The 26,213-nt window shown below is 30.1% G+C and overlaps 1 protein-coding gene across 1 annotated transcript in view; it reads right to left on the reverse strand.

Moving 5' to 3' along the window:
* Positions 1-5,374: 5,374 nt before the first annotated feature.
* Positions 5,375-26,213, reverse strand: part of Ddr (discoidin domain-containing receptor 2) — an 817,465-nt gene continuing 796,626 nt past the window's right edge. The window contains 2 exon segments of the mRNA XM_075294255.1: positions 5,375-5,533; positions 5,595-5,744. Coding sequence (XP_075150370.1) covers positions 5,375-5,533; positions 5,595-5,744 — 309 coding nt within the window.

Genomic DNA, 26,213 nt, shown 5'->3' on the forward strand with positions numbered 1-26,213 from the left:
ATTTTTATAGATAATTTTGTCAAAATTTTATTTTTATAGAATTTTTTTTCAAAATTTTATTTTTATAGAATTTTTTTTTCAAAAATTTTATTTTTATAGAAAATTTTGTCAAAATTTTATTTTTATAGAAAATTTTGTTAAAATTTTATATTTACGAATCCTAAAAAGAGTGATCTATCGAGTTATTCCAAATCAGATGTAAAATATATATTTTCGAATATTTTACTTCAATTGCTGGGAAAAAATTGACTGTTGGAAAAGTTTTTTTTTTTCAAACATATACTTTTATTTGTAATCGAAACAAAATCCAAAACCGATTTACTGGGAAGACATCGAATAAATTTTTTGTTGGTTTGAAACCACCGCTACCACTCGAGCCAAAAATAATCTACCAAAATTTGGAGCACATTTTACCTAAAAACTACCAAACAAAAAAATCTTATTTTGCCAAAATTTATTTCTATTAAAATTTTGTCAGTCAAAATTTTATTTCTATAGAAAATGTCAAAATTTTTATTTCTATATAAAATTCTGTCAAAATTTAATTTTTATAGAAAAATTTATCTATATAGAAAATTCTGGCAAAATTTTATTTTTATAGAAAATATTTTACAAAATTTTTTTTATAAAAAATTTTGTGAAAATTTTATTTTATAGAAAATGTTCTCAAAATTTTAATTTTTATAGATAATTTTGTCAAAATTTTATTTTTATAAAATTTTTTTCAAAATTGTATTTTTATAGAAAATTTTTTCAAAATTGTATTTTTATAGAAAATTTTGTCAAAATTTTATTTTTATAGAAAATTTTGTCAAAATTTTATTTTTATAGAAAATTTTGTCAAAATTTTATTTTTATAGAAAATTTTGTCAAAATTTTATGTTTACGAATCCTAAAAAGCGTGAGTTATCGAGTTATTCCAAATCAGATGTAAAATATATATTTTCGAATTTTTTACTTCAATTGCTGGGAAAAAATTGACTGTTGGAACGGGTTTTCTTTTTTTTTCTCAAAAATATACTTTTATTGGTAATCGAAACAAAATCCAAAACCGATTTACTGGGAAGACATCGAACAAATTTTTTTTTTTTGGTTTGAAACCACGACTACCACTCGAGCCAAAAATAATCTACCAAAATTTGGAGCAAATTTAACCGAAAAACTACCAAACAAAAACATCTTATTTTGCCAAATTTTATTTCTATAACAAATCAAAATTTTATTTCTATAGAAAATGTAAAAATTTTTATTTCTATATAAAATTCTGTCAAAATTTAATTTTTATAGAAAAATTCTGTCAAAACTTTATTTTTATAGTAAATATTTTACAAAATTTTATTTTTATAGATTTTTTTTTTCAAAATGTTATTTTTATAGAAAATTTTGGCAAAATTTTATGTTTATGGAAAATTTTGTCAAAATTTTATTTCTATACAAAATTTTGTCAAAATTTTAGTTTTATAGAAAATTTTGTAAAAATTTTATTTCTATACAAAATTTTGTCAAAATTTTATTTCTATAGAAAATTTTGTCAAAATTTTATTTTATTTCTATAGAAAATTTTGCATTTTTTTTTATTTGGAGAGGAATATTTTGCAAAATCTACCATAATATGAAAATAACAATCTACAAAACAGTAAAAAATCTACCATTTGTCAAAATTTTATGTTTTATGTTTGTCAAATTTTTATTTTTATAGAAAATTTTGTGAAAATTTTATTTTTATAGAAAATTTTGTCAAAATGTTATTTTTATAGAAAATTTTGGCAAAATTTAATGTTTATGGAAAATTTTGTCAAAATTTTATTTTTATAGAAAATTTTGTCAAAATTTTATGTTTATGGAAAATTTTGTCAAAATTTTATGTTTATGGAAAATTTTGTCAAAATTTATTTTTATAGAAAATTTTGTCAAAATTTTATTTTTATAGAAAATTTTGTCAAAATTTTATTTCTATAAAAAATTTTGTCAAAATTTTATTTTTATAGAAAATTTTTTTCAAAATTTTATTTTATTTCTATAGAAAATTTTGTATTTTTTATTTGGAGAGGAATATTTAGCAAAATCTACCATAACATGAAAATAACAATCTACAAAACAGAAAAAAATGTACCATTTTTCGTAGAATTCTACAAACAGTGGCAACTGTGTTTGAAATTCGATTCAAAATTTCCCATTTTCTAAATTTTGGAAATGTCGATATTAGGAGTGTTCCTTTATTGTTTTTGTGTTAATTTATAGACGATTTTTTGTAATAAAAATACTTCTCAAATGTATGCAACCTTTTTATCATTATGCTACTTTTTTGTGCGAACTTTTTTTGATTATGCGACTTTTTCAAAATTTCCAACGCTAGTACTAACACTGACCGCTAGTACTATAAAGGAATGGAGCCAACTTTGAGTAAGATCGGTTAATAAATAAGGGTTCTATGGCCAAATGTGGGAAAATCGGGCTATACATATGGGAGCTATATCTCAATCTGAACCGATTTCGATGATTTTTTGCACATACAGTTAGTGCTATAGAAGATTACATTTGGCCAACTTTGGTTACTATCGGTTGATAAATAAGGGTTTTATAGCTAAATTTAGAAAAATCGGGCGGTACATATATATGGGAGCTATAGCTAAATCTGAACCGATTTCGATAATTTTTTGAACATCTAGTTAGTGCTATAGAAGATTACATTTAGCCAACTTTGAGTAAGATCGGTTAATAAATAAGAGTTTTGTGGCCAAATTTGGGAAGATCGGGCGATACATATATATGAGAGCTATATCTAAATCTGAACCGATTTCGATAATTTTTTGCACATCTAGTTAGTGCTATAGAAGATTACATTTAGCCAATATTGAGTAAGATCGGTTAATAAATAGGAGTTTTGTGGCCAAATTTGGGAAAATCGGGCGATACATATATATGAGAGCTATATCTATATCTGAACCGATTTGGATGAAATTTTGCTGACTGGAAGGGCGATGAAAAAGATCTTTTTTGTCAAATTTGGTGACGATCCGTTTGTAAAAAAGCGCAACGTAACCCCATTTGTCGAAATCGGGCGATAATATATATGGGAGCTTGATATAGCTTTTTGATCCGATTTCTTCCAAATTCAATAGCTTTCGTTCTTGTGCCCAAAAAACTCCCTGTACCAAATTTCATCAAAATCGGTTATAATTTCGACCGGAATCCTGTGAACAACAAATACATGGACAGACCACTATGTGGTTTAGGGTATAAAAATGTACTAGAGAAAATAAATTTTTTTATTTCGAAATTAGGTTAAAATTTATAAAATTTTCCAAATTTGGAAAAATCGATGGTAGAAAAAAGATTTTTTTCGAAATTCTATTCCAAAAATCTCTCTGAGTCGATCGGTATATATTTTATGGGGTCTAAAATCAATATTTCTGGTAGGTAAATTTTTTTGGCAGATCAAACTTATTATACCCTTACCACTATGTGGTTTAGAGTATAAAAATATACTAGAGAAAATAAAATTTTTTTTTTATATCGAAATTCGGTTAAAATTTATAAAATTTTTCAAAATTTGGAAAAATCGATGGTAGAAAAAAAATTTGTTTCGAAATTCTATTCCAAAATCTCACTTTTAAATAATAACATTGAACCCCATTTATCGAAATCGGGCGATACATATATATGGGAGCTATATCAAAATTTGATCCGATTTTTTCCAAATTCAATAGCGTTCGTCCTTGTGCCCAAAAAGCTCCCTGTACCAAATTTCATCAAAATCGGTTAATAATTGCGACCGGAATCCTGTGAACAACAAATACATGGACAGACGGACGGACACCAAGCGCTAGATCGACTCAGGAGGTGATTCTGAGTCAATCCGTATATATTTTATAGGGTCTAAAATCAATATTTCTGGTAGGCACATTTTTTGATCAAACTTATTCTACCCTGAACACTATGTGGTTTAGGTATAAAAATATAATAGAGAAAATAAAATTTTTTTATTTCGAAATTCGGTTAAAATTTATAAAATTTTTCAAAATTTGGACAAATCGATGGTAGAAAAAAAATTGTTTCGAAATTCTATTCCAAAAATCTCTCTGAGTCGATCGGTAGGCACATTTTTTGATCAAACTTATTCTACCCTGACCACTATGTGGTTTAGGTATAAAAATATAATAGAGAAAATAAAATTTTTTTTATTTCGAAATTCGGTTAAAATTTATAAAATTTTTCAAAATTTGGACAAATCGATGGTAAAAAAAAATTTGTTTCGAAATTCTATTCCAATCCAAATCTCACTTTTAAATAATAACATTGAAATTCGGTTAATAAAATTTTGGTCATATTGAAATTCGAATTATCTACTTATGAATTTATTGAAAATTGGGTCTAATCGACCTTCGATGTTTATTAAAATCGACTAACGGAATTCTGTTAGGATGTAAAATTGACAAAACAAACCTTAAAACGAAAACTTGAAGAAGCGATGTTGAAACGAAAGGAGCATGTAATGTAGCCCTTTTCATGCTGACAGTGATGACGTATAAAATCGACTTTCCCATATGTGGAAAAAGATGATTTTAGAGCATTAAAAACCGAAAATTGGACTTTCCCTAATCGACAAGTCAAAAATCATTTTTTACTATTTAAAAAATGTACTTTTTCCAAAGTAGAAAAAGTCGATTTCAATTTTTGTAAATAAACATTTTTTATTCGAAACTCAATTTTGTTTATGCAACTCTGCCCTAAATAATCGAATACAAAATGTCGGCTTATATTGAGACTATATCAGAATATACCCCCTTCCCTCATCGAAGAAATAGCATTTCCGCGAAATTTAAATAAAACAGATGGACTGAGGTACTTTACTTTACTTTAAAAAACTACAGTTAGATGTATGAAACAAACCTTGGCAAATTATCATGTGGTCTAATAGAATCCAATTAAATTAAATATTTTTCCTATATACAAACTAAAGACTGGGAATTATCAAGCGATTTTTTCAGATTAATTCTTATCATCTAGTACAACTATCAATGGTGATTGCTCAATACAAGTTTAGTGATCCATATAGTCTTTGGTACGATCCTAATGCTATGCTCACCATACCAAGACTATAGGTATAATTTACAATTTTCAATATAGTTTTTTTTCTTTATCTCATCTTAAGATCTAACTTCTTAAATGTATTTGTTTTTTTTTTTTTTTCAAAAGATTTTATATATTTTTTTTGTAAAAATATTTTCGTTAGTTATGTTTAATGTGCTAAATTCCTTTTATGTATATATAAAAAAAATTTATTCAATTTATAATTGATATTTTGTTTGCTTTCAATTCTATGATATTTCCATTCCATATTTCAGTAAATTCGTTTACTCCATAACCTCCCTTAATAGGTCATGAGGGTGGGTTTGAAGCCTAGATTTTTCCTTTGCAAAAATAAATGCATTTCTCGGAAATTAGGCCGATTCGATTCATTACGTTGCCAACATTCACACATTAAATCGTAGATTTCTCTGGGACAATTTGCCGGCAACGATAATAGTTCCTAAATGAGAGGGAGAGTGTTGAATATTATGTGGGTTCCATTTGTCCTTGGTTTTACTTACATATTTATTATCATCCTGATAGATATGTCCGATATTTTCTATAACCTTAGCATCATTCAAATGTTTGTAGGGTTGCTCCTTAGCTAAGGTTAATATTTCCCATAATGTTACGGCAAAGGACCATACATCTGATTTTGATGTGAATTTACCCTGAAAAGAAACGGAGGGAACATACAATAAATTTTTAGAAAAATGAATAGATTTTAATAATATAGTATAGAAAATCCCGTTGAAGAAAGAAACAAGCACTAGATTTAAGTATTTCTAAAAAGGGGCATAAATATTAATATTTCATAACATTGGCCCATGTATTTTGAAGACATAACCAAAAATCAGCCATACTCTCCGATAGATAATTTTGCTTATATATAGTCCTCAACAAAAGGATTTTATACCCTCCTCCACATTGTGGAATTTTCACAATTTTATTTCGCTATCCATAGAAAATTTTATCAAAATTTTATTTCTGTAGAAAATTTTGTCAAAATTATATTTCTATAGAACATTTTGTCAAAATTTTATCGCTATGGAAAATTTTTGCAAAATTTTATCGCTATAGAAAATTTTTGCAAAATTTTATCGCTACAGAAAATTTTTGAAAAATTTTATTTCTATGGAAATTCTTTCTCTAAAAAAATTATCAAAATTTTATTTCGATTTCCATAGAAAATTTTGTCTAAATTTTATTTTTATAGGAAATTTTGTCTCAATTTTATTTCTATAGAAAATTTTGTCAAAATTTTATTTCTATAGAAAATTTTGTCAAAATTTTACTTCTATAGACAATTTTGTCAAAATTTTATTTCTATAGAAATTTGCCAAAGTCTTATTTCTTTAGAAAATTTTGTTAAAATTTAATTTCCATAGAAAATTTGACATATAGTCTTCAACCTAAGATTTTATATCCTGAGCCACATTGTGGTATTGTCAACATTTTTTTCTCTTTCTAAGAAAATTTTATTTCTCTAGAAAATATTGTCAAAATTTTATTTTTGTAGCATATTTTGTCATAATTTTATTTCTATAGAAAATGTTTGCAAAATTATATATCTATAGAAAATTTTGTGAAAATAATTATTTCTATTTTGTCAAAATGTTTTTTCTGTAGAAATTTGTCAAAGTCTTATTTCTATAGAAAATTTTCTCAAAATTTTATTTCTATAAAAAATTTTGTAAAAAATTTTATTTCTATAGAAAATTTTGTCAAAATGTTTTGCCATAGAAAATATTGTCAAAATTTTTTGCCATAGAAAATTTTGTAAAAAATTTTTTGCCATAGAAAATGTTGTCAAAATTAAAAAAAAAATTACATTTTGATGCTGCAGAAAAATTTTATACTACAGAAAATGTTTGCAAAATTTTATCTCCATAGACTATTTTTCCAAAATTTTATCTCTATAAATTTATTTGGCTATAAAAATTTTGCCAAAATTTTATTTCTATTTATGAACATCAAGACTTCTACCAAACAGCAAAAAATCTATCATTGTTGGTATAATTCTACTAACCGTGCCCCCGATTCGAATTAGCCATGTCCATTTGACCGTCTGTCTGTGAACACATTTTTGTGATCAAAACCTAAGTCGTGCAGGCGACCAAATAAAAAACAATTTATTTCTATAGAAAATTTTCTCAAAATTTCATTTCTATAAAAAATTTTCTTAAAATTTTATTTCTATAGAAAATTTTCTCAAAATTTTATTTCTATAGAAAAATTTCTCAAAATTTTATTTCTATAGAAAATTTTCTCAAAATTTTATTTCTATAGCAAATTTTGTCAAATATTTATTTTTATAGAAATTTGTTTCAAAATTTTATTTCTATACAAAATTTTGCCAAATTTTTTTTTTCTCTACAAAATTTTTCAAAATTTAAATTTTGTCAATATTTTATTTCTATAGAAAATTTTGTCAAATTTTTTTGCCATAGAAAATTTTGCCAAAATTAAAAAAAAATTAACATTAAAATATTTGCAAAATTTTATCTCCATAGACAATTTTTCCAAAATTGTATCTCTATAAATTTTTTTGGCTATAAAAATTGTGCCAAAATGTTGTGTCTATTTATGAACTTCAAGAGTTCTACCAATCTACCAAACAGCAAAAAATCTACCATTGTTGGTATAATTCTACCAACCGTGCCCCTGAATCGAATTAGCCATGTCCATCTGACCGTCTGTCTGTGAACCTAGGTCGTGTAGGCGATCAAATAAAAAACTATTTGTTTCCATAGAAAACTTTCTCAAAATTTTATTTCTATAGAAAATTTTATCAAAATTTTATTTCTATAGAAATTTTTCTCAAAATTTTATTTCTATAGAAAATTTTGTCAAAATTTTTTGCCATAGAAAATCTTGTCAAAATTAAAAAAAAAAAATTTACATTTTTTTGCTGTAGAAAAATTTTATACTGTAGAAAGTTTGCAAAACTTTATCTCCATAGACTATTTTTCCAAAATTGTATCTCTGTAAGTTTTTTTGGCTGTAAAAATTGTGCCAAAATGTTATTTCTATTTATGAACATCACGACTTCTACCAATCTACCAAAGCAAAAAATCTACCATTGTTGGTATTATTCTACCAACCGTGCTCCTGAATCGAATAAGCCATGTCCATGTCTGACCGTCTGTCTGTGAACACATTTTTGTGATCAAAACCTAAGTCGTGTAGGCGACCAAATAAAAAATTATTTTTATACCCTTCATCACTACTGTGGTACAGGGTATAATAAGTTTGTGCATTTGTATGTAACGCCAAGAAATAATTGTCATAGACCCATCTTTTAGTATACCGATCGGCTTAGAATTAAATTCTGAGTCGATTTAGCGATGTCGGTCTGTCTGTCTGTCTGTCCGTCCGTCCGTCCGTCTGTCTGTATATGTAATTTTGTGCACAAAGTACAGGTCGCAGTTTAAGTCCGATCGTCCTAAAATTTGACATAACGTCTTTCTTCGGGTAGAAGACAATCGCTATTGATTTTGGAAAAAATCGGTTCAGATTTAGATATAGCTGCCATATATAGTTATCACCGATTTTATCATAATTCACGTATTTATGAACCGACGTTCTTCAAATTTTGTACATCTGAATGTTTTGTTAGTCCCGGAAAAACTGCCAAATACCAGCTAAATCGGTTCAGATTTATATATAGCTCCCATATATATCTTTCGTGCGATTTGGACTTATAAGGCCCCAAAAGCGAGAGTTTTGCCCTGATTTGCTTCAAATTGTGCACAACGAGTACGTTTAATGGTATCGTTAACTGTGCCAAATTAAGTTGAAATCGGTTCAGATTTAGATATAGCTCCCCTATATATCTTTCGTCCGATTTTGACTTATATGGCTTCAAAAGCCAGAGTTTTGCCCTGATTTGATTAAAATTTTGTACAAGAAGTATGTTAGGTTAGGTTAGGAGTATGTTAGGTTAGGTCAGGGCATGCTAACCATTGGACCACGGTGGCTCCCTTCTATAGCAAAGTTTGTCAAATTTTTATTTTTATTGCATTTTTTTTCAAAAATTTATGTTTACAGAAAATTTTGTCAACATTTTATTTCTTCAAAAATTTTGTCAAAATTTTTTTTCTATACAAAATGTTGTCAAAATTTTTTTCTATACAAAATTTTGTCAAAATTTTATTTCTATAGAAAATTTTTCCAAAATTTTATTTTATAGGATCTTGCCAAAGTATTATTTCTATAGAAAATTTTGTTAAAACTTTAGAAAATTTGACATATAGTTCTCAACATAAGATTTTATGTCTTGCGCCACATTGTGGAATTTGTCAAAATTTTATTTTTACATAAAATTTTCTCAAAATTTTATTTCTGTAGAAAATTTTGTCAAAATTTTAATTTTATAGAAAATGTTTGCGAAAATATATATCTATCGAAAATTTTGTTAAAATATGTGTTTCTATTTTGTTAGAATTATCTATAGAAAATTTTGTCAACATTTTATTTCTATAGATATTTTCCCAAAATTTTATTTTTATAGAAATTTTCACAAAATTTTATTTCTATAGAAAATTTTGTCAAAATTTTATTTCTATAGAAAATTTTTTCAAAATTTTTTTGGCATAGAAAATTGTGCCAATTTTTTTTTCAAAAAAAATTTTTTTTTTTACATTTTCTTGCTATAGAAAATGTGTTAAAATTTTATACTATAGAAAATGTTTGCAAAATTTTATCTCCATAGACAATTTTTCCGAAATTTTATTTCTATAAATTTTTTTGGCTGTAAAAATTGTGTCAAAATTTTATTTCCATTTATGAACATCAAGAGTTCTACCAATCTACCAAACAGCAAAAAATCTACCATTGTTGGTATAATTCTACCAACCGTGCCCCTGAATTGAATAAGCTATGTCCATCTGACCGTCTGTCTGTGAACACATTTTTGTTTTATTTGTGGTGCAAAGCCTAGGTGGCTCCCACATGGTTAGTATGCCCGCCTTGTATACACAAGGTTGTGGACTCGATTCCTGATTCGACCGAACACCAAAAAGTTTTTCAGCGGTGGATTATCAGACCTCAGTAATGCTGGTGACATTTCTGAGGGTTTCAAAACTTCTTTAAATGGTTTCACTGCAATATGGAACGCCGGACTGGACTCGGTAATAAAAAGGAGGTCCCTTATCATTGAGCTAAACATAGAATCGGGTAGCACTCAGTGATACGAGAGAAGTTCACCACTGTGGTATCACAATGGGATGAATAGTCTAAGTGGGCCTGAGACATTGGGTTGCCACTTAACCTAACCTATGTTAGGTTGCAGAGCCGCACGTATGTGTTTCGAGACAGAATAGAACACTACCGGAGATCAACATTTCATGCCGATTTACTTTAAATTTTGCACAGATAGTGAAATTACCATTCTAGCTTTTCATGCCAATATTGATCAAAATCGGTTCAGATTTGCATATAGCTCCTATATATATATCTTTCGCTCGATTAAGAGTCATATGAGTTTCACTTCGAATCGAATATCTCAATTTACTTTTTCAACAATTAAACATTAAATCTCAATATCATAATTAATTAAATCACTTTCGGTAAGATATCATATATAAATTGCATGCGCTAATATTGCCTGGTCCAATAGCCATATACCAACACACACACACAAGCACATTCATTTATTAACAAGCTCTCGTAAAATTTCTACCCACTCATATACACTCAAAGCTAACTAAAGGATCCTTTTTTGTCATCATTATGATGAAGAGCCAGCACTTAGGCAATAATAAGATTGGTCTTGTATGCACAAAGGAGTCTACCCCAAATGTGAAGTAATTTTTCCAACAGATGTTTAAAGTCCCTTAGCCATTGTATATGAGTATAGTGTGGTGTGTGTATATAAATGTCCTGCTCTTCCTTAATTTTTGGTAAATTTTTGGTTTGCAGATCATAACACAAAGTAAATATTTACTTAAATATGAAAGATGCCTTTATGGGTGTTGTAGAATATTTTTGCTATTTTACCCTGACAATGAAATGTCTAAAAACTACTGTGAACAGCTACCGTTGTTCGTCTCATTGCCATTTACCACAAAAGGTTCTTTAACTTCATTTGGATGAAAGAAAAAAAAAACAGTACCTCTCTAAGGGATGTCTGCTTACTTTATTGCCACTTGTCTGGGTAATGGCAAAAGGACTTTTGTGCATCATTACTGTTTGCATATGTGTGAGTGTATGTTTGCCGGAGTATTCGGAGGTACTTAATCATATTTGTTAAGGACAAAAGTGTTTACCATCAACACTCTTTGGCATAAGGGAAACCATGAAGAACTTCCTGCTATCTTAGTCTCTGTCTTACTAACGTATGAATACTGACGAAATTCATTCAGATCATGGGAGTAAAAGTCTGTTCAAATATAATGAAGAAACAGTAGACTTGATTTTTTTCTTTATTTGGCAAAATGTTCATTTGTTTCGTTGGTTTTTGGGATTTTTCTTAATTTGGAGCTTTTATTGTTTCTCCATGGTATTGCAATAAAATAGGCATTGGTAAATGGAAGAGTCATATGTGGAAATTATGATTTGCTTTGAGTAGAAAAAGTCTTTGAAATAATGTATTGAAAAACATTTTCTATTTTTGAATGAATTTTTTATTGGTACTCAAGATGCAAAAAGTCAACAAATTTTTATTAATTTTGATGAATTTTTCTAAATTATTAAAGTCAAGTTGACCTTATATCAGCGAATTGTTTCTTCTGTGTTAAGCAAACTTCACAGAAAAAAAAGTAAACTAAATTATGGGAAAAATGAACTATGTTATCTCGTGCGAAAATTGAACTAATTTGTATTCCAAATTTTGAGATTCATTAAACTAACGAAAATTTTCCGACATTTTTAGATTTTTAATTATCATTTACGAAATTCATCTTTCTTGAAAAGAAAAAATGTACTAAAAATAAAGAAAAAATCTTAGGCGTCATATCGTTCCCATTTTAACCACGTTGTAGTTCATTTTCACTATTTTTGAGAAGTGTACGAAAAATTTCTTCTGTTTTAGTTAGAATTGAATGAAATTTTACTGCCATTTAGTTCATAAAGGGTGATACGGTCAAAATTTGGTCAATATAAACTTGACTGGCTTTCTGCGGCGCAGAAGGTGGACAAGGTGGCTGTACAAAATCTGATGGCAGATGTCAAGCGTGAGGCCCGGTAATTCGGATTTGGAAAAGCGAAAGCCTAACTGAATATTTTTCCTGAATTTTATACTAATTTAACTTGAAAAATAAATTTAATTTGATTTTTTAAATAAACGATTTCACCGATTTACACGCGTTTTCCCTTGACCAAATTTTGACCGTATCACCCTTTATTTTTTTTGAGACATACTTGGAATAAAGAAAAAATCGTTGGGCTGGGGAAAATTTCTTACAAAATTTTAAATATAAACTAAAACAAAATAAAATTTTTGCAATTAATATTAGTTCATTTTAGCATCAGTTTTACATCATACTTTTTTTCTGTGTTCGAATTCGTATTTTATGAAATGTAGGGCCTCGCGACAATAGCTTTTTCAGGGTATATACTCAGTTTGGGGGGTATATTAACTTAGTCATTCCGTTTGTAACACATCGAAATATTTCTTTAAGACTCCATAAAGTATATATATTCCGGGTCGTGGTGAAATTCTGAGTCGATCTAAGCATGTCCTTCCGTCTGTTGAAATCACGCTAAGTTTCGAATGAAACAAGCTATCGACTTGAAACTTGGCATATTTAGTTGTTATTGATGTAGTTCGGATGGTATTGCAAATGGGCCATATCGGTCCACTTTTACGTATAGCCCCCATATAAACCAACCCCCAGATTTGGCTTGCGAGGCCTCTAAGAGAAGCAAATTTCATCCGATCCGGCTGAAATTTGGTACATGGTGTTAGTATATGGTCTCTAACAATAACGCAGAAATTGGTCCATATCGGTGGATAATTATATGCGGCCCCCATATAAACCGATCCCCAGTTTTGTCCTCCGGAGGTGCAAAATTCATACGATCCGGTTGAAATTTGGTACGTCGTGTTAGTATAGGGTCTCTAATAACCATGCAAAAATTGGTCCATATCGGTCAATAATTATCTATAGCCCCCATATAAACCGATTCCCAGATTTGACCTCCGGAGCATCTCGGAGGAGAAAAATTCATCCGATTCGGTTGAAATTTGGTACGTCGTGTTAGTATATGGTCTCTAATAACCATGCAAAAATTGGTCCATATCGGTCCATAAATATATATAGCCCCCATATAAATCGATCCCCAGATTTGATCTCCGGAGCATCTTGGAGGAGCAAAATTCATCCGATGCGGTTGAAATGTGGTACGTCGTGTAAGAATATGGTCTCTAAAATCCATGCAAAAATTTGACTATATCGGTCTATAATTAAATATTGCCCCCATATAACCCTTCCCCAGATTTGACCTCCGGAGCCTCTTGGAGGAGCAAAAGTCATCCCATCCGGTTGAAATTTGGAACATGGTGTTAGTATATGGCCGCTAACAACCATGCCAAAATTGGTCCATATCGGTCGACAGTTATATATAGCCGATCCCCAATCACACAAAAATTGGTCCATATCGGTCTACAGTTATATATATAGCCGATGCCCAATCACACACAAATTGGTCCATATCGGTTCATGATCATGGTTGCCATTCGAACCAAAAATAATCTACCAAAATTTGATGGTTCTATCTACCAAAATTTTATGGTTCTGCTCTTTTCTTCTGTTGGAAAATAGATGATGTGTGTGAGATAGGAAATTTTTGTTAATCAAGTTAATCGAAATTTTAGAATTTCTATTCTGAATATTACTCCTAACAGGAGTTGCTTCTATATATGGGAGCCACCGTGGTGCAATGGTTAGCATGCCTGCCTTGCATACACAAGATCGTGGGTTCGATTCCTGCTTCGACCGAACACCAAAAAGTTTTTCAGCGGTGGATTATCCCACCTCAGTAATGCTGGTGACATTTCTGAGGGTTTCAAAACTTCTCTAAGTGGTTTCATTGCAATGTGGAACCCTGTTCGGACTCGGCTATAAAAAGGAGATCCCTTGTCATTGAGCTTAACATGGAATTGGGCAGCACTCAGTGATAAGAGAGAAGTTCTCCAATGTGGTATCACAATGGACTGAATAGTCTAAGTGAGCCTGATACATCGGGCTGCCACCTAACCTAACCTAACCTAACTTCTGTTGGTTAAGCTACTCTTGTAGTTTAGTCAACGCAATGGTTTTTAAGCTGAGATCAAAACAACAAATATGATTGAAGTACAAACCAACAATAACAGAACAAAGCAAAATTTTATTTCTATAGAAAATTTTGTCAAAATTTTATTTCTATAGAAAAATTTGTCAAGATTTTATTTCTATAGAAAATGTTGTCAAAATTTTCTTTCTATAGAAAAATTTGTCAAGATTTTATTTCTATAGAAAATTTTGTCAAGATTTTATTTCTATAGAAAATTTTGTCAAAATTTTATTTCTATAGAAAATTTTGTCAAAATTTTATTTCTATAGAAATTTTTGTCAAAATTTTATTTTTATAGAAATTTTTGTCAAAATTTTATTTTTATAGAAAATTTTGTAAAAATTTTATTTCTACAGAAAATTTTGTCAAAATTTTATTACTATAGAAAATTTTGTCAAAATTTTATTTGTATAGAAAATTTTGTCAAAATTTTATTTCTATAGAAAATTTTGTCAAAATTTTATTTCTATAGAAAATTTTTTCAAAATTTTATTTCTATAGAAAATTTTGTCAAAATTTTATTTCTATGGAAAATTTTGTCAAAATTTTACTACTATCGAAAATTTTGTCAAAATTTTATTTCTATAGAAAACTTTGTCAAAATTTTATTTCTATAGAAAATTTTGTCAAAATTTTATTTCTATAGAAAATTTTGTTAAAATTTTATTTCTATAAACATTTTGTCAAAATTTTATTACTATAGAAAATTTTGTCAAACTGAATTATATACGTATTCAATCGGCGTTTTGTATTTAATATTTACCCCGTATGGACTTGGTTACAATTTAGAAGACGGTGTTAAGAAGTTTTAAGATACCTTGCCATTGGCAAGTGTTATCGCAACCCAAGTAATTCGATAGTGGATGATAGTCTTTAGAAGTTTTTACGCCATCCATGGTGGAAGGTACATAAGCCTGGCTTAACTTACGGCCGTATATATTTGTTTTTTATCTTTATCTATATATATAAAATTCAATTTATGTTTGTTTATTTGTTTGTTTGTTTGTTTGTTTGTTTGTATGTACCGAGTTGGCTCCGAAACGGCTGAACCGATTTACTTGAAACTTTCAGAGATCGTAGGGGGCGTTCATGTGGTGAAAATAGGGTACCTCATTTTTTGACACCTGGTCGCGGAGGGGGACCTCCCCTTTGTCGGACTTTTTGAAAATTGGACCAAAGTTGACCGATTTGGTTGAAATTTTCGTTGAAGATTGGGGTTGGCATCTAGACAAAGATCCGCTACTTTTTATTTCGATATTTGGAGGCGGAGGGGGGCCTTTCCTTTGTTCGACTTTTTTTAAAGTACAGTGCAAAAACTAAAATTCTCTAAATTATCTGAGATTTACAGAGAATATGTGGTGAGGTTATGGAATTAATATGGGGTACCCGATGATTTCATATGTGGACAGGGAGGGGGACCTCCCCCTTGCCCTACTTTTTGAAACTTGGAACAAAATTATGCGATTTGCTTGAAATTTTCATTGAATGTTGGGGGTTGGCATGTAGACAAAAATCCGCTACATTATCTTTCGATATTTGGTCGGGGAGGGGGTCCACCCCTTTGCCCAAATTTTGTTTTTTTTTTTTTTGAAAGTTCAAACAAAACTAAACTCCCCCGACTGAAATTTTACAGAAAAAATGGGTTACGAAATTTATATCAGGTTCCTGATTTTTTAATAAAAATAAAAGGGCATAGGGAGACATCCGCTTCTGTTAAGTACATACAGAGAAACAATTAAACTTTACCGAGTTACTTGAAATTGACAGAGGACTGGGGAGAGATCGTAACCTCCGTCAACCGTAATAGTTGATACCTGATTTTGTGATATTTGGACGGAAGAGAGGCCGCCCCTTTAGGCTTATAATTTGCTTGACATTTTCTGGGACGTTTACAAAAGATACGCTTTTCGACATTTGGTCGGGGAGGAGGTCCTCCTCTAAAACTACAAAAAAATGTAAGTTTTCTTGAAATTTACAAAAGCAGTGGGGGAAGGTTATGAACGAAGAGGCAACCTTCCTTGCTCCACACTTGAAGGAAAGTTTCAAGAATTTTCAGGGAAGGTTAGGGGTGTCGATATTGTATCGGGGAAAGTGACGTCCCTTTAAAACAATAGAGCAAAATTTAAACATCTCCGATCTACTTGAAATTTACAGGGACGTGGCAGGAGGTGATTAAATTTATACATAATTTTTAAATTAGTATATGATTTTTCGATATCTGGTTGGGGGTTGAAATAAACTTTATCGATTTACTTCGATAGAATTTATAGGGACCATTGAGTAGTTGCGAAAATAATATAGGGTACGTGATAGTCCGATATCAGGTCGGAGTGGAGCGAAGGTGGGGAGAGGGTTCCCTTTTGTCCGTTTTTTTTTCTTAAATTGAAAGTAGAGGGTTGTCCGTAAATGGGAACTCGGTACATAATTTTATGATTTTTGTACAGGCCTCTGCCATACTTCTTTTTAGTCTTCATTTTAGTAAAGAGAGGGTTCCCTTTTGTCCGTTTTTTTTTCTTAAGTTGAAAGTAGAGGGTTGTCCGTAAATGGGAACTCGGTACATAATTTTATGATTTTTGTACAGGCTTCTGCCAGACTTCTTTTTAGTAAAGAACTTAAATTTACATGAAATTGGCAGCCAACGTAGAGGGTGCATCATTTTCCAACATTTTAGCAAATGTTAATGTGGTAAATTTTTTACTACTTTTGCTTTTTCCGATTTATTGGATGGGAAACAGTAATTCTTTGTATGTTATTATAATATAGTGCTTAATTTTCAGATATGTTGAGGAGAAGGATACCTTTCCTTGACAAACCCCACTTAAAATTCACAAGAAATATAGAAGATTGTCCAACTACTTGGATACAGACCATTATTAAAAAAATTTGGAGGAAAGGGTACACCCTCTCCCGCCGTATTTGTACCTATAAAGGAAAAATCAAGTAGTCCGATTTGTTTAAAAGAATTGAAATCTTTTCGAATTTGTTTTCAGCACGAAGGATATAGTTGACTAAGTTAATGCAAAATGTTCCTCCAAATACGCTTCGGAAGGCGCAGCGAAGCGGGCCGAGTTACGCTAGTTTTATATAAAATTAAATAAATACTATTTAAATATTTATAATAATTTAACATACAAATTTTATTTAGCATTTTTGTTTTATTTTATTTCATATTTAATAGAATCAATTTAATCTACATGCATTTTATATAATTTATTTGTATCAGTGGTATAAATTAATTTAAATTAAAATTTCACTTAAAAATGAGTGATGATATGAGCTTAATATCTCATATATACATCAGCATATTTCATGTTTTCATAATTACTCTAGAGTTTTAAGTTTCACTATGATTACTAGGAAATATCATAAAGAGAAGTTTCAGTTAAAGTTTTTTGTTTCGGAAAACACACAAAAAAAAAAATGAAACTGAATGGGAAAATAAATGTTATACAAGGCATATTACAAGTTGCCAGTAGTGAAAAACTTTACTGGTGGAAATTTCCCTGTTATTCTTTTACACATGCAATAGGTCTAGTTCAGGCATAGACAAATATTTATGTCTGGAGTTGCAAGAAAATGAACATTGGATATGTCTGGCTTTTTCCGTTTGATGTTATGCCTTCAGGCTTTAATAATGTTACGAGTCTATCCAAATGTTGTCCTTGAACTTGGTAACCATGAAGGCGGAAGGATATGTTTTGGGATTCCAGTTGATATGAACAACACATATGAATATGCGAACAGCGAGTTTAGCATTTGTATTCAATGTCATGGGGAGCATATTCAGTAATGAAAACATAATGAGTTTATAAAGCATATTTAAACTCATAACCGGAAAATTAGCTAAAATTTTAATTAGTATTTCACTATAATGTTGCAAACTTATATCACAACAAGAAAGAGATATAGTTGAAAGCAGATGACTCTTTGAGACCCTAAAACAAATCCACTAAATATTTGTGAAGTGTGAGATATTTTTTTTTATTACGAACTAGGGGCTTTATATGTGAAAAAAAAAATATTTAAAAACTGTTGGCCATACTGGTTGAATATCCTTGCCATAAAAGATATACAGCTTCTAATCTAATATCACGCACTGAATTAAATGATAGAAAAAAAATATTCTACTTCACGGAATCATATGTTTGGTGTATATGGTCTTGAACCATATATTTAACTGATGTCTAAATGATGCTTACATCATCCTCCATTCCTCCAACCCCTCGCCCAAAAATATGGTACCCTTTATCTTATTACTATCCTTTCGTGCATACCATAAGAGCATGTATGGCAAGGAACAAGGATGTAAACATGGATGTGCATGCCTTGCTATCGTGTAGTTAATTAATTTTTTTCGTGTGTGGTTATATCTTTTTACCAAAAAAAGGGGAATTTTCAACGTTTGTACAGACAAATGTTTGCTTTCTCTATGTGTGTTCACGAATTGTTTAAATAGCTATTATTTGGAGAGTATTTGCTTTAGGTTTTTTCGCCCGCAAACGGAACCATATTTTTTCCTTGTAATGTCTGTTTTTCCAGAGGTTATATGTTTCAGTTTGATAGCAGTTCAAGGAGATATATTTTAATGTTGTATTTAATGAATGAAATGCTCTTAGTTTTTAAAATATATGTAATATACGGGTATGAGGATTGAGGTCAGGTAAAATTATATGACTTAGAAGAAGTTGATTTCACAACGAAGATACTTTATATTCTATATAAAAACAAGTAAGGAAAGTCTAAAGTCGGGCGGGGCCGACTATATTATACCCTGCACCACTTTGTAGATCTAAATTTTCGATACCATATCACATCCGTCAAATGTTTTGGGGTGCTATATATAAAGGTTTGTCTCAAATACATACATTTAAATATCACTCGATTTGGACAGAATTTGATAGACTTTTACAAAATCTATAGACTCAAAATTTATGTTGGCTAATGCACTAGGGCGGAACACAATTTTAGTAAAAGAATATGGGAAACATTTAAATCAGAAGTAATTTTAAGGAAACTTCGCAAAAGTTTATTTATGATTTATCGCTCGATATATATGCACGCAGAGAAGAAACATGATTGCCACAATCATATTCGAAGAGCAAAATAATATGATAGCAGCTATTTTTGCGGCGACCATGTAACATTTTAACCTGCAACCATGTTGGCTCAGTGAACATGGTTCTAAGAAAAATACAATTGTCCTCATCTAAAATGTTATTATATTGATAAAAAGAATTTTGTTTCCATTAAAAGACAATGGTCACGATCTAAAATGTTATGTTATTCGTCAAAAATGTTTTTCTTCTAGTTAAAAGAACATGGTCACAACCTAAAATGTTTTGATTTTTATGAAAAAACTTTTTTCGTCGTCGAAAAAAGGACGCCACTTGAGAAAAGAAAACACAAAATCAACTTTATTTATTTGTTTTTATTTATTTATAAACTAATTCATTGTTTATTTGTATTTATAATGTCGTGCAAGCAAACTTCACATATTTTTACACACTCTAGTTTGGTTCAATTTCAACAATAAGTAATCATTCCATATTTACTTCGTGACCATCAAATGTACAAACGCAGACATCATGTAACTGCAAATAAAAATAAATTATATCATATATCAAAATGCAGAACAAAAACCAGATATATTTTTTTCAATTACACTTTCCTTTTTTGTATTCACATAAAACCACGTGCCATTTCAGAATAAATAAATTAACACAAAACACAATAATTCCGTATTCTCCGTCCATTCCAAGAAACAATCAACACACGACTGACGCGCAAAATGAAAATCGTGTGTACCTGCTCAATGTTTTTATAAAATTCTTGTCGCTGCAAAAAAATTAAAAAATTAAATGGTCACGAAAACAATGTACATGGTCTTTATGGCCATGTAATGGTTGTAGACATGTCTATACGTAAACTATAAAAATATTTTTTTCTCTGCAAAAAAGTAAAAAATTGAATGGTCAGATACATGATTTTCCTGACCATATAATGGTCTCAAATTCTATCATTTAAATAATAGAACATGTTTGCGGCATTTGAGAACCATTTAAATGCTTATTGCCAACATATATTTTTCTCCGCTCGAAAATTATTTTTACAAAGACAAAATACATGGTTTTCGCGACAATTACATACTCTAAATAAGCATTAAATGGATGCGGCAACCATGTCCAAACATGTTTTTTCTGTGCGTGTGTATTAGAAGTTTAGGAAAATTAGAGTCATTTTTACAACTTTTCGACTAAGCAGTGGCGATTTAACAAGGAAAATGTTGGTATTTTGACCTTTTTTGTCGAAATCAGAAAAATATATATATGGAAGCTATATCTAAATCTGAACCGATTTCAATCAAATTTAGAACACATGACTATACTACCAATTGTACTCCTTGTGCAAAATTTCAACCAAATTGGTATAAAAACCTGGCTTTTGGGGCCATATAAGTCCATATCGGGCGAAAGATATATATGGGAGCTATATCTAAATCTGAATCGATTTCAACCAAATTTGGCACGCACCAATTTTACTCCTTGTGCAAATTTTCAAGCTAATCGGGATAAAACTCTGGCTTCTGGGTCCATATAAGTGCATATCGGGCGAAAGATATATATGGGAGCTACACGCAGAGAAGAAACATGATTGCCACAATCATATTCGAATAGCAAAATAATATGATAGCAGCTATTTTTGCGGCGACCATGTAACATTTTAACCTGCAACCATGTTGGCTCAGTGAACATGGTTCTAAGAAAAATACAATTGTCCTCATCTAAAATGTTATTATATTGATAAAAAGAATTTTGTTTCCATTAAAAGACAATGGTCACGATCTAAAATGTTATGTTATTCGTCAAAAATGTTTTTCTTCTAGTTAAAAGAACATGGTCACAACTTAAAATGTTTTGATTTTTATGAAAAAACTTTTTTCGTCGTCGAAAAAAGGACGCCACTTGAGAAAAGAAAACACAAAATCAACTTTATTTATTTGTTTTTATTTATTTATAAACTAATTCATTGTTTATTTGTATTTATAATGTCGTGCAAGCAAACTTCACATATTTTTACACACTCTAGTTTGGTTCAATTTCAACAATAAGTAATTATTCCATATTTACATCGTGCCCATCAAATGTACAAACGCAGGCATCATGTAACTGCAAATAAAAATAAATGATCCATATAGCAAAATGCAGAACAAAAAACAGGTACATTTTTCAATTACACTTTCCTTTTTTGTATTCACATAAAACCACGTGCCATTTCTGAATAAATAAATTAACACAAAACACAATAATTCCGCATTCTCCGTCCATTCCAAGAAACAATCAACACACGACTGACGCGCAAAATGAAAATCGTGTGTACCTGCTCAATGTTTTTATTACATGGTATTTATGGCCATGTAATGGTTGTAGACATGTCTATACGTAAACTATAAAAATATTTTTTTCTCTGCAAAAAAGTAAAAAAATTGAATGGTCAGATACATGATTTTGCTGACCATATAATGGTCTCAAATTCTATCATTTAAATAATAGAACATGTTTGCGGCATTTGAGAACCATTTAAATGCTTATTGCCAACATATATTTTTCTCCGCTCGAAAATTATTTTTACAAAGACAAAATACATGGTTTTCGCGACAATTACATACTCTAAATAAGCATTAAATGGATGCGGCAACCATGTCCAAACATGTTTTTTCTGTGCGTGTATATCTAAATCTGAATCGATTTCAACCAAATCTGGCACGCATAGTTACAATGCTAAACCTACTCCCTGTGCAAAATTTCAACCAAATTGGGTCAAAAATCTGGCTTTTAGGACCATATTAGTCCATATCGAGCGAAAGACATATATGGGAGCTATATCTAAATCTGAACCGATTTCAATCAAATTTTGCACACTTGACTATACTACTAATTGTACTCCTAGTGCAAAATTTCAACCAAATTGGTACAAAAATCTGGCTTTTAGGACCATATTAGTCCATATCGGACGAAATATATATATAGGAGCTATATCTAAATCTCAACCGATTTCAATCAAATTTTGCACGCTCACAAAAAATCGCTTCTGTAACATATACTCCCAAACATATTTTGCTTCAAGCATATATATTTTTGGGTATTGCCCAAACATTTATATGTTTGATCTCTTCCAATATATAATATGTTTGAAAGCATATTGGTCTAAACAATAAATGTTTGGGTAGTCTAAGTTCCAAACATTTTGTATTTTTGCATCCAAATTCAACAATGTTATCTTCCAAAAAACAATATGTTATTATGTGAACATATAATATGTTTGGAAGCATTTTGCACCCAAAAATTAATATTTGCTTAAATGCTTAAAAAAAATTCTCCCAAACAATATTGTGCTCAAAATTTTATTTATTTATTTATATATTTACAATCATAATGAATTATGAAAATAAACAGGTAATATAGGTGCTAACAACATAGGTTTTCGACCTGAATGCTCAAAATTTTGTTTCTGCCCAATTGTATATTCCCCCACATCTTTCTCACTTCCACTAGATTTTTTTTAGTTCTTAGCACCTTTTTCTGTAATACAAACATTGTAGAAGAAATTATTCAATTGAATGATTTTTTTTTATTTTAATTACCTTTTGCCGGACGGGGATTCGAACAGCGGACCACACAGTTTGTAAGGATGAAAGAAGTAGCTGATCAATTGCCCAAGGAAAAATAAAATGTTAATTTTGTAATAACAAGCAACAACCACCAACTTAATTCAATATCGCTCCCTGTTAAATAGCGCTCCAAGCTACTAAACACATATATGTTTATAGGCTATTTCTAAATTAATATATGTTTGCATCCAAGCATATTATATTTACAAACATTTTATGTCCCAAACATAATATGTTCTAACATATTAACATATATGTCCCAAACATGTTATGCTAGTTTATGAACATTATATGCTTGCACTCAAAAATATTGTGTTTAAAAATTTGTGTTCCAAACATATAATGTTTATAGCCAAACATATGAAAAACAATCTTTTTCATCCGTGTATACGACTAAGTGTTATGTTTGTACAAAATTTCAAGCAACTCGGTATAAAACTCTGGCTGCTGGGTCCATATTAGTGCATATCGGGCGAAAGATATATATGGGAGCTATATCTAAATCTGAACCGATAACTTATAATACCCTGTTCCACAGTGTGGCGCAGGGTATAATGAAACGGAGTTCGGCCCAGCTCTCCATCTCCACCATGGCTTCTGAATCATTTTGAATACTCTATTTTAACAAGTAAGGGACTTGGCTACTTGTTAGTGAAAGGAGCGGAAACTTTTCGATTCATCCTTAGTCGAGTCTATGCCTAACTTGTGTAGTGGAATCACTTTACCTATTTGCACGACTTCGGGTACGAAAAGTGAGCTCCATGTTAAAATTTCATTTCTATAGAAAAGTTTGTGAAAATGTTATTTCGATAGAAAATTTTGTCAAAATTTTATTTCTATAAAAAAATTTTGTCAAAATTTTATTTCTATAGAAAATTTTGTCAAAATTTTTATAGAAAATTTTGTAAAAATTGTATTTAAAAAAATTTTGTAAAAATTTTATTTCAATAGAAAATTATGTCAAAATCTTATTTCAATAGAAAATTTTGTCAAAGTTTTATTTCTATCGAAAATGTTGTCAAAATTTTATTTCTATAGAAAATTTTGTCAAAATTTTATTTCTATAGAAAAATTCGTTAAAATATTATTTCTATAGAATAGTTCGTCAAAACTTTATTTCTATAGAAAAGTTCGTCAAAATTTTATTTCTATAGAAAATTTTGTCTAAATTTTTTTTCTGTAGAAGATTTTGTCAAAATTTTATTTCTGTAGAAAATTTTACTAAAATTTTATTTCTTTAGAAAATTTTGTCAAAATTTTATTTCTATAGAACATTTGGTCAAAATTTTATATTTCTATAGATAATGTTTAACTTTATCAACCATATCCTTCGTGCTGAAAACAAATTCGAAACGATTTGAATTCTTTCAAACAAATCGGACTACTTGCTTTTTCGTTTATAGGTACAAATACGGCAGATATGCATATGTAGAACGGTTCGTCTTAAAAAATGTCGCGGAGAGGGTGTACCCTTTCCACCAATTTTTTTTAAATAATGTTCTCTATTCAAGTAGTTGGATAATCTTCTATATTTCTTGTGAATTTTAAGTGTGGTTTGTCAAGGAAAGGTATCCTTCTCCCCAACATATCAGAAAATTAAGCACTATATCATAATAACATACAAAGAATTACTGTTTCCTATCCAATAAATCGGAAAAAGCAAAAGTAGTAAAAAATTTTACCACATTAACATTTGCTAAAATGTTGGAAAATGATGCACCCTCTACGTTGACTGCCAATTTCATGTAAATTTAAGTTCTTTACTAAAAAGAAGTCTGGCAGAAGCCTGTGCAAAAATCATAAAATTATGTACCGAATTCCCATTTACGGACAACCCTCTACTTTCAATTTAAGAAAAAAAAAACGGACAAAAGTGAACCCTCTCCCCATTTTCGCTCCACTCCGACCTGATATCGGACTATCACGTACCATATATTAATTTCACAACTACTCCCTATAAATTCTATCGAAGTAAATCGACAAAGTTTATTTCAATTTTCCCTTTCCCCAACCAGATATCGAAAAATCATATACTAATTTAAACATCATGTATAAATTCAATCACCTCCTCCCACGTTCCCTGTAAATTACAAGTAGATCGGAGATGTTAAAATTTTGCTCTATTGTTGGAAAGGGACGTCACTTTCCCCGATACAATAACGACAAACACCGTAGTGAATATCACCCCTAACCTTCCCTGAAAATTCTTGAAACTTTCCTTCAAGGGTGGGGCAAGGAAGGTTGCCTCTTCGTTCATAACCTTCCCCCACTGCCTTTGTAAATTTCAAGAAAATTAAAATTTTTTTTTTGCAGTTTTAGAGGAGGACCTCCTCCACGACCAAATATCGAAAGTGATGTAGCGTATCTTTTGTATACTTCCCAGAAAATATCAAGCAAATTATAAGCCTAAAGGAGCGGCCTCTCTTCCGTCCAAATATCATAAAATCAGGTATCAACTAATAATATCGTAACCTCTCCCCAGTCCTCTGTAAATTTCATGTAACTCGATAAAGTTTAATTGTTTCTCTGTATGTACTTAAGAGAAGCGAAATTCTCCCTATGCCCTTTTATTTTTTATTAAAAAATCAGGAACCTGATATAAATTTCATAACCTCATCCATTTTTTCTGTAAAATTTCAGTGGGGGAGTTTAGTTTTGTTTTCACTGTACTTTAAAAAAAAGTAGGGCAAAGTGGTGGTCCCCCTCCCCGACCAAATATCGAAAAATAATATAGCGGATTTTTGTCTAGATACCAACCCCAACATTCAATGAAAATTTCAAGCAAATCGCATAATTTCAAGTTTCAAAAAGTAGGGCAAGGGGGAGGTCCCCCTCCCTGTCCACATATGAAATCATCAGGTACCCCATATTAATTCCATAACCTCACCGCATGTTCTCTTTAAATCTCAGATAATTTAGAGAATTTTAGTTTTTTCACTGAACTTTAAAAAAAGTCGAACAAAGGGGAGGTCCCCCTCCGCCACCAAATATCGAAATATAAAGTAGCGGATCTTTGTCTAGATGCCAACCCCAACCTTCAATGAAAATTTCAAGCACATCGGTCAACTTTGGTCCAATTTTCAAAAAGTCCGACAAAGGGGAGGTCCCCCAACGCGACCAGGTGTCAAAAAATGAGGTACCCTATTTTCACAACATGAAAAAAAAAATAGAAAATTTTGTTAACATTTTATTTCTA

Source organism: Haematobia irritans, chromosome 2 (genome assembly GCF_050003625.1).
Source record: "Haematobia irritans isolate KBUSLIRL chromosome 2, ASM5000362v1, whole genome shotgun sequence".
NCBI classification, from domain to species: domain Eukaryota; kingdom Metazoa; phylum Arthropoda; class Insecta; order Diptera; family Muscidae; genus Haematobia; species Haematobia irritans.